This window comes from Bos indicus x Bos taurus, chromosome 17, assembly GCF_003369695.1.
Source record: "Bos indicus x Bos taurus breed Angus x Brahman F1 hybrid chromosome 17, Bos_hybrid_MaternalHap_v2.0, whole genome shotgun sequence".
Lineage (NCBI taxonomy): Eukaryota > Metazoa > Chordata > Mammalia > Artiodactyla > Bovidae > Bos > Bos indicus x Bos taurus.
In genome coordinates, this window is record NC_040092.1 from 1917527 (window position 1) to 1927052 (window position 9526).

Genomic DNA, 9526 nt, shown 5'->3' on the forward strand with positions numbered 1-9526 from the left:
CAGACACTCAGAGGCACCTGAAGGCAGGTGGGCAGAGGGCAGGGGAGGCATGGGCAGCAGCCCTCCTGGGGTAGAGAGGCAGGCTTGCCACCAGAAGCAGAACTTAGCCCTGGGAGGGGGGTGGGGGGGTTGAAGAACACAGCTCTCTTCTCTCCCGGTTCCTCTAAGAAGCGCCACATGAACAGGGGGACTACCCATCAGATGCATGAGAGGGTCCCGCCCAGGCGCCAAGCCATCTCCTGGGCTCTCATCGGTCTTTGAGGGGACGAGATGGGCAGGCGGGTCCCGGGCTCCCCACGAAGGCGGCGGGTGGAAAATCCCAACAGGCGTGATGGGCACGCCTGCCCTTCTCCCGGGGACCCCAGCGCCCCCTCGGCCTCTGGCCGGCCCCACCCGCAGGACAGGTACCCAGCCCGCCCAGCCGGCCGGGACGCGCTCGGGGACCGCCCCGAGAGCCGCGCGCCCATGGGACGGCCCCCCCCCCGCTACCCCAAGTCCGGCATCCAGGGGCCTGGCGTGCAGGCGGCGGGACCAGCGAGACGCGGGCCTCCGCGCGGCCTAGAGCGGCCCCGGAAGTGCCGCGGGCGGGGGCGGGGCCGCGGGCTTCGCGTCAGCAGCCGCCAGCGAGCGAGGCCACGGCCGCGGGGCTGGAGGCGCTGAGCTGCGGCCCCGCCCCGCCCGGGAGAGCGGCCCCGCCCCGGCCCGGGAGAGCGGCCACCTGTCCCTCTGGGGGCGCAGGTGTGGGCGGCCCCCGGCGCTGGGAGCAGGTGCGGGGCCGCGGCCGCTCGTGAGCCTCCAGCCCGGAGGACGGGCCCCGGGGGCCGGCCCGGTGCCCAGGCCCTGGGAGCCCCGGAGGACAGAGTGACAGAGGCCGGAGGAGCCGGGAAGGCCCGAGAGAGGTGGGAAGCACGGGGTTCCAGACCTAGGACATTTCAGCCCCAAAGCATCGGTGAAAACATTGCTGGGCACAGATAAAAGCGTCGCCAACTTTTTCAACACGGCGGAGACTTTAGCGGGTAGCTGGCACCTAGGGGGAATGGAAAAACCAGGATTTAGCAGGTGGGTGGAGGTCACAACTGCCCAGATCCTGAGAAAGAGGGGTCAGTGGGGCGGGAAGATTAGTGGGGAGAGGAGCTTTCAGAAACCAAGGGAATGAAACGAGGCTTGAGGTTGGTTATCCAGCAGCCGCCCCCTGCCCCGTGAGTGAGCGAAGGCTGGGCCCCTTATTGTCACATCTTCCAGCTCTTCGCTAGAAAACCTAGAGTTTTAAATACTGTGGCAGCTGAGTCAAACAATAAGGAAAAGCCCGACTCTTTGAGAGCCAGGCACAAGGCGTCTGTGACAGGGTCTCCAGGCTGCCCATTTGCAGTCTCTGAAACGGAGGGTTTTTCGAGAAGGAGGTCTTGGGGTGCCTGCCAGAATTGGAGGGGGGGCGCGGGAAGTGAGGACCCAGAAGAGAGGGCTTGGCCCGCTGCAAGGAGGTCACTGGACACTGGAGCTGAAGCGCCAGCCGAAACTGGAAACTCGAAATCTGTCTCCGTGCCAGCCACAAGGCCTATGATTTTCCTTGGCGACGTTCAGCATCTTAGGAGGAGCTGGCGGGGGAGGCGGGTAGTTCGTGGGCGGTTGCAGCAGGGCAGGAAGGTGAGGAACCTGAGGCTGGTCAGAGAGCTGGTTGGAGTGATGCCCATCGGTGGACCCGCTGGAGAAGGCCTGAGTAGAGAAGGTCTAAGCTTAACGGGGAAGGGGTGGGCCAGGGTGGAAATGGGGTGGGAAGTTTGAGGAGGGGGAGCAGTGGAGATGGGGGTTGTGAGGAATGGGAGTGAGCTTAGACATCTTGAGGATACTGCAGTTCTGTGCTTTTTTTCACACCTGGCTGAAAATTCACTGAAAACAAAACAACCCTTGCTCTGTGACAGCCTAGAGGGGTGGGAGGGAGGCTTAAGAGGGAGGGGACGTGCGTGTGCCTATGGGCGATTCATGTGGGGGTACGGCAGAAAGCAACACGGTATGTAATTACCCTCCAATTAAAGATCAAGTACAACTTAAAAACCCCAAACACAACATTGTAAGTCAGCTAGACTCCAGTAAACATTTCAGTAAGAAGATTCAACTGGGAATGAGTTCCGCCGTGACTATCCTGATGAATTTCCCGTGTCTTCTTGAGGCCATTCCTCTTTGAACTTCCATGTTTGGGGAAGCGTGCCTTTGTATGGAGTCCTGAGGAATAAATGAGACGGGCTTGTAGAAGGCCTAGTAGTGCCTTGCACGCGGCAGATGCTCAATAACCTCGAGTTGTCACCATTATGGTACCTCAAGAGTCTCCTTGGAGCTTGCACGGTTTCTGAATGGGGTCCTGCGGGGCTCCCTTGGGGCTCCCACATGGGGTTGGGGGCTGAGTGGGGTGTCCCCGCTCCTTGCTTGTCCCCTGTGGAACACCCCCTTCCACCCGAGCAGCTCTGCTTTTGTCTCTTGTGTTTGTTTATATCTCCTAGATTGTTGTTCAGTCGCTCAGTCGTGTCCAACTCTCCGACCCCATGGACTGCAGCACACCAGGCCTTCTGCCTTCACCATCTCCCGGAGCTTGCTCAAACTCCTGTCCATTGAGTTGCTGATGCCGTCCAACCATCTCGTCCTCTGTCGTCCCCTTCTCCTTTTGACCTCAGTCTTTCCCAGCATCAGAGTCTTTTCCAATGAGTCAGCTCTTTGACTCAGGTGGCCAAGTATTGGAGCTTCAGCTTCATTATCAGTCCTTCCAATGAATATTCAGGGTTGATTTCTTTTAGGATTGAGTGACTTGATCTCCTTGCAGTCCAAGGGACTCTCAAGAGTCTTCAACACCACAGTTCAAAAGCATCAGTTCTTCGGCACTCAGCCTTCTTTATGATCCAACGCCCACATCCGTACATGACTACTGGAAAAACTTTGGCTCAGAGATAATTGACTTGATTGAATACAAAGTTCTTTGGCAAAAAATAAAAGTGTGGCAAGCAGTACTGACACAAAAGCAAGTGGCTTTTCCTCCGTTGAGTCATTTATTTATTCAGTGGGTGTGTGCGTGTAGAGACAGAGTGGCTGTGCTGGGAGCTGGGGCTTCCACTTCAGAGGAGCCCCGGACCTGCCCTCGGGGAGTTCACAGGCAGTGCTGCAGGGGGTCCTGCCAGGACGCCTGCCCTGCGAGTGCCCAGTGCTGTGATGGATGCGTGTCCCGCATCTTCGGCCACTGGGGCCACGTGCCCGAGATTGTCCGGGTCTGAGGGTGCAGAGAAGAGGAGGCATTTGGACTGAGTCTGGAAAAATGAGCATGTGGCCACGTGAGAAGCCAGTGGTGAGGGGACCAGTCAGGCAGAGGAAAGAGCGGCTCATACGAGTTGTGGAGCTGGAAGCATGAGGGTGTGTGGAAGCAGAGGCCGGGGACAGGGCCGCAGGGCCGGCCATGGAGGGCGTGGGCTGCTGCAGGCTCCTGAGAAGGGGGACGCCGCCATCAGGACCGGGTTTAGGTGTTTGACCCTGGTGTCCACGTAGAGAACAGATGTGTGGGGGGGGAGCTGGAGATGGGCATCCATCGGGAGTCAGCCTGGAGAGAGGCAGAGACCCCGTCAGTGGGCCCTCAGGACGTGGATGGGGCGGGTGTTGGGAAGATCTGACTCCTGGGTTCCGGCTGGGGCTCCGGGCTGGAGGGGTGCCGCCCACCGAGCACAGGAGGCAAACAGATGCCCTCTCCCAGCAAGATCCTAGCCCCAGCAGCCTCCGGGGCCGGACTCCGCCCCTCTTCCAGAAAGGCTCCCCTGATGTCCTCGCCCCGCTTTCCGGTGCCCTGAGCCTTTCGGGTCTGGATCCCCTTGATGTCCTCGCCCCGCTTTCCGGTGCCCTGAGCCTTTCGGGTCTGGATCCCCTTGATGTCCTCGCCCCGCTTTCCGGTGCCCTGAGCCTTTCGGGTCTGGACACCAGCGTCCGCCTTGCACTTGTTTCTGGGGAGTCTCTGGCTTGTCTCTGACTCACCCAGGACTGGCTTCGAGGGCAAGGTTGTGTCCTTGGTTCCATCTGCTTTGGGCTCCGGCTCCTCGCTGCTTGACCTGCTGACGTGACAGTGTCTCTTGTTTTCTTTTCAGAATCCGAGAGCAGCTGTGTGTGTCCCAGACAGACCCAGCCGCTGGGATGACGGGCCCCTCTGTGGAGATCCCCCCGGCCGCCAAGCTGGGTGAGGCTTTCGTGTTTGCCGGCGGGCTGGACATGCAGGCAGACCTGTTCGCGGAGGAGGACCTGGGGGCCCCCTTTCTTCAGGGGAGGGCTCTGGAGCAGATGGCCGTCATCTACAAGGAGATCCCTCTCGGGGAGCAAGGCGGGGAGCAGGACGATTACCGGGGGGACTTCGATCTGTGCTCCAGCCCCGTTCCGCCTCAGAGCATCCCCCCGGGAGACAGGGCCCAGGACGATGAGCTGTTCGGCCCGACCTTCCTCCAGAAATCAGACCCGACTGCGTACCGGATCACGGGCAGCGGGGAAGCTGCCGATGCGCCTGCCAGGGAGGCGGTGGGCAGGGGTGACTTGGGGCTGCAGGGGCCGCCCAGGACCGCGCAGCCCGCCAAGCCCTACGCGTGTCGGGAGTGCGGCAAGGCCTTCAGCCAGAGCTCGCACCTGCTCCGGCACCTGGTGATTCACACCGGGGAGAAGCCGTATGAGTGCGGCGAGTGCGGCAAGGCCTTCAGCCAGAGCTCGCACCTGCTCCGGCACCAGGCCATCCACACCGGGGAGAAGCCGTACGAGTGCGGCGAGTGCGGCAAGGCCTTCCGGCAGAGCTCGGCCCTGGCGCAGCACGCGAAGACGCACAGCGGGAGGCGGCCGTACGCCTGCCGCGAGTGCGGCAAGGACTTCAGCCGCAGCTCCAGCCTGCGCAAGCACGAGCGCATCCACACCGGGGAGAAGCCCTACGCGTGCCAGGAGTGCGGCAAGGCCTTCAACCAGAGCTCGGGCCTGAGCCAGCACCGCAAGATCCACTCGCTGCAGAGGCCGCACGCCTGCGAGCTGTGCGGGAAGGCCTTCTGCCACCGCTCGCACCTGCTGCGGCACCAGCGCGTCCACACGGGCAAGAAGCCGTACGCCTGCGCGGACTGCGGCAAGGCCTTCAGCCAGAGCTCCAACCTCATCGAGCACCGCAAGACGCACACGGGCGAGAGGCCCTACCGGTGCCACAAGTGCGGCAAGGCCTTCAGCCAGAGCTCGGCGCTCATCGAGCACCAGCGCACCCACACGGGCGAGAGGCCTTACGAGTGCGGCCAGTGCGGCAAGGCCTTCCGCCACAGCTCGGCGCTCATCCAGCACCAGCGCACGCACACGGGCCGCAAGCCCTACGTGTGCAACGAGTGCGGCAAGGCCTTCCGCCACCGCTCGGCGCTCATCGAGCACTACAAGACGCACACGCGCGAGCGGCCCTACGAGTGCAACCGCTGCGGCAAGGCCTTCCGGGGCAGCTCGCACCTCCTCCGCCACCAGAAGGTCCACGCGGCGGACAAGCTCTAGGGTCCGCCCGGGGCGAGGGCACGCCGGCCCTGGCGCCCCCGGCCCAGCGGGTGGACCTGGGGGGCCAGCCGGACGGCGGAATCCCGGCCGGCTCTTCTCTGCTGTGACCCCGGGGGGTTGGTTTTGCCCTCCATTCGCTTTTTCTAAAGTGCAGACGAATACACGTCAGAGGGACGAAGTGGGGTTAAGCCCCCGGGAGACGTCCGGCGAGCGCTAACCTCAGACACTTGCAGAAGTGAAGCGGACTCGCAGCCCGTACAGCCCGGGGAAGATGAGTCCAAAGTCGAGGGTCACCTTGGACACTGCAGGGTCGCTCGGCGGTGGGGCGGAGCGGGTGCAGGAGGGCTCCTCCTGGGCTTGGGGTGGCAGGCGAGGACCCCGCGCCTCTCAGCCCTCGGCCTGGGTTGGCTGAGGGCGGGCCTGGCTGTAGGCCCTCCAGCGGAGGTGGAGGCGCTGCCCGGCTCAGCCAGGCACAGGACCCTGCCACGAGGAGTAGCCCTCCGCCAGACCCAGGGTCCAGGCTGGGGCGCCTGCGGGGCCTCCGTTCTGTGCCTGGGCAGCCTGCGCCCTGTCCAGGGATGAAGGGGTTCCGGTCTGAAGGGCTGGGTTCAGGGTCCAGCTCTGGCCCCTCCTGCCTTGGTGTCCTGGAGGAAGCCCCAAGGCTCCGTTTCCCTCTCCAGGAGGTGGGGACGTTGGGAATGCCACATTCCCCTGGGGGGTGTGTGTGTGTGTTCAAGGCTCCCATTCAGACTGGGACTGGGCACTCACGAGCTTTGGCAACTGGCAACTGAGGACGGAGACCCAGGGTGACACCCCACCTCCTGCTGCGGCCCCCCCGGCAGGGGAGACACAGGCCCGTCTGGTTCCCAAGATGGCAGGGCCCCTCCCCCTCCAGCTTGTGCCCTGGGTGTGGTGCCTGGGGCTACAGCGACCCTTTCCGGTTCCCCGGGCCAGTTCAGCTGGGCATCCTCAGGGCGGGGCTCTGAGGGTGCCATGTTTCCAGAGCTCCTCCTCCTCCCACCAGTAGCAGGCGGGCGGCCAGCTCCCAGGCAGCCCCCTGGCATCGCCTAGGTACACACCTGCCCGCTGTGACCCAGCAAGGCTTGAAGGTGGCCATCCCAGTTAAGTCCCCTGCCCCTGGCCCAGGAATGGGCTCGGGCAGGGCCGCATCTGGCTGCCCCAGAAGCGTCTGTCCCTGGCCTCTGGGAGTTGGCGGTGGTCTCTGGTACTGTCCCTCGCAGGGCCCCTTAGCACTGCTCTGGGAGGAGGTGGGCTGAACTGATTTTGAAGTTTTACATGTCTGCGGCCGCAGTCCTACGAGCCCGTCAGGGTCATGCTGGTTATTTCAGCAGATGGGGCTTGGCTCGGCAGCTAGGATGGTCCTGAATAAAAATGGGAAGGCCAGAGCTGTTCCTCCATCAGCAGGCTTGGCAGCTGGGGACGTTGAAAGGACAGGTCTGCTGGTCTGGGGAGACCAGCTCTGTGCAGCCCCTGCTGTCCGTGGGGGTACTAAACCAGCCCCTGTGTGCGCCCATCTGAGTGGCAGCCCGCCTGGAGGATCGCCCATCACTTGTGAGAATTGAGAGAATGCTGACACCCCCGCTTGGTGCAGGGGGACAGGGCCCCCTAAGATCTACCTCCTTGCCCCACCCCCGGGACCCCCTCAGCCTTGGCCAGGACTGTCCTTACTGGGCAGGGCAGTCATCCACTTCCAACCTTTGCCGTCTCCTCCGCGCGCTGTGCTCCCAGCCAAATTGTTTTATTTTTTTCCAAGCATCACTTTGCACACGTCACCACTCTCCTTAAAACCACCCTTCCGGAGTCTCCTGCTCGTAAATCGCCGGTTTCAGCCAACCTGGGTCGCCCCCCAAGCCCAGCAAGCCTGCCGAGCCCCGCGCCTCCCAGCTACTTCACGCTCGCCTCAAGCTTCTAAACGCGGACCTTCTCCCCCCCACCCCCATCCCTTTCTTTTCTGATTTATGTAACACGGCAGGTAAGACTCCTCTCCTGAAGGGTTGACAGACTCACACAAAACCGTGGTCAGACCAGGCAAGTGCTTTTTTTCAGAAGTGTGAGCGGAACCTAGTCTTCAGCTCATGCTCTTTCCTTGTTTTCTTATGTGTTCTAAGTCCTTTGACTTGGGCTCCCAGACAGCGACGTTGTAAGAGGCCGTCCTGGTAGCATTTGAATTGTCCTCGAGTTTCGTTGTCGGATTTTGTTTTATTGTCTTAGTTTTCCCTTCTTTTAGCAGACGTTGTTGACTGTCGTAAAGCTCCAGTTCTTGGTTCTGTTTACTAATCGAATTGTTTTGTCAAAGTACATGTATTCTGCTCTTTTCTTTATCTTTTTTGTTGCTTAATATTAACACTTTACATTTCTAAGATTAATTATTTAGGTAATTAATAATTTTTAACATTTCTAGTAAACGTGGGTACTTGGGTCTGTGTTTGTTTTCTTGTAGTTACAGCTTTTTCTGCTCTATACTGTTGACGTCTGGGTTTTTTTTTGCTCTTAGGAATTTCCCTTTGACCCCATTATTATTATCTTAATTAGTATTTTTTAATAATTAAAAATTAGTGTTTTTAAATTAACCCTAATCCTAACCCCAGTGATGACTGCTTCAGTCATTGCTGTTACTTATTATGTGCTGGTGTCAGGATTTTTAAGTGTCCATAGACATTCTCTGAGCCTGAATATATTATCAGTTTTATACAGCATTTGTGTACTCTCAAGAAACGTGTTTTCACTCTGTCAGTTCGGTTTGTTACCTCAGTCTTTATGTTATTTTGCTCCAGTCTGCACTTGCTCTAACTTGTCTTCCCTTCGAGGTGTGAGGACGCCTGGCAGCCGGTGAGCATGCCGGGGTCCGGGGTCGTGGGCCCAGGCGCCCAGCAAAGCCCTGTGGGTGTGTGCACGGCTGGGCTGCTCCGGGAGGAAGCCTGTGGCCCCACGGTAGTTAGGAGCGCTGGTTTACCTGGTCACACCACGGTCTGGTTTTGTGTGCTTTTCCCTGACGTGTTTCTGTTTTGCCTTGGTTTCTATTCTGTTTTATGAGTGCCATTACGCTTTGTTAGTCATGCCGTTATCTCGATAGACAGGGTGTACGTGATCAAGTGATTACCGTATTTGGAGCAGATGTCTATTTAACAGAGATGAACTGAGAACCTGTGCCTTTGCATGCCCTCTTTGCCTCTTTTAATGCTTCTAGCTTCAACTTCTCTTTTCCAAACATTATAATGGAAACCCCTTGCTTTTTTTTTTTTTTAATTTGCATTTGCATGAGAGTTTATTTAGCTCGGCATTTTATTTTTAAAATTTGTGTATATATTTTTGCTATATATCTGTAACTTATAAACAGCAAATTATTGGATTTTGCTTTCTGATTCTTTCTGTAATTCTTCTTACATAAGAAGTTCTCCTATGAGTAACATTGCTGTTTAGAGTGAGGCATGATTTATTTCCAGCTTAGTATGTATTGGGTCGGTTAACCCCCAAAGGTCATGCTCATCCCCGCCCCATCTCTGTGAGTTATTGTCTGAGTGTGGAGCGCCCTGTCTAGGCCGACGAGAGACCCACCATCGGGCACACCTGCCCCTCCTGGTCTGGTCAGTGCCGGGCTCTGTCCTGAGTCCACTCCTGACGTCACAGGCTGGTGCTTCAGCGACCTCGGCTGTGACACGGAGGGTGTGATGGCACTGCCCAGCCCCGTGGGGCTTGGAGGACTAAAGGATGCACACCTGCCTGGCAGACTGAGGGCACAGGTGTTTCTCACACTGTCAGCGTTTTGAAATATTCCTTTGATTTTCTACCCTAACTCCCAAAGGCCGTTCAACATAAGCTAGAATGCTACGTGGTGCTTGATTACATTTTAGAAAAGTTTCAGCAAATACCACGAGATGCAGCAAAGAACTAGACCTCACAGATCAGGCCGCCTGCATAAGGGAGCCCACACAGTCGTGGGAGACGGGGACCCTCTCCCACGTCCTGTCTGTCCCAGGATGGTCCC

General features: G+C 58.9%; 1 protein-coding gene across 3 annotated transcripts; it reads left to right on the plus strand.

Annotated features, from left to right (window-relative positions):
- The first annotated feature begins 623 nt into the window (after nt 1–623).
- ZNF70 (zinc finger protein 70) lies at nt 624–8947 on the plus strand. 3 transcript variants are annotated; one of them, XM_027566209.1, is made up of 2 exons: nt 624–1059; nt 4113–8947. In XM_027566209.1, the coding sequence occupies exons 1-2, from the start codon at nt 1037–1039 to the stop codon at nt 5518–5520; spliced, it is 1431 nt and encodes a 476-aa protein (XP_027422010.1). In that variant the 5' UTR covers nt 624–1036; the 3' UTR covers nt 5521–8947. The 3 variants fall into 3 exon arrangements, with proteins under 3 accessions (XP_027422010.1, XP_027422012.1, XP_027422011.1); XM_027566211.1 differs by having other exon boundaries at nt 624–899; XM_027566210.1 differs by lacking the exon at nt 624–1059 and adding an exon at nt 2827–3393.
- Nucleotides 8948–9526: the final 579 nt, after the last annotated feature.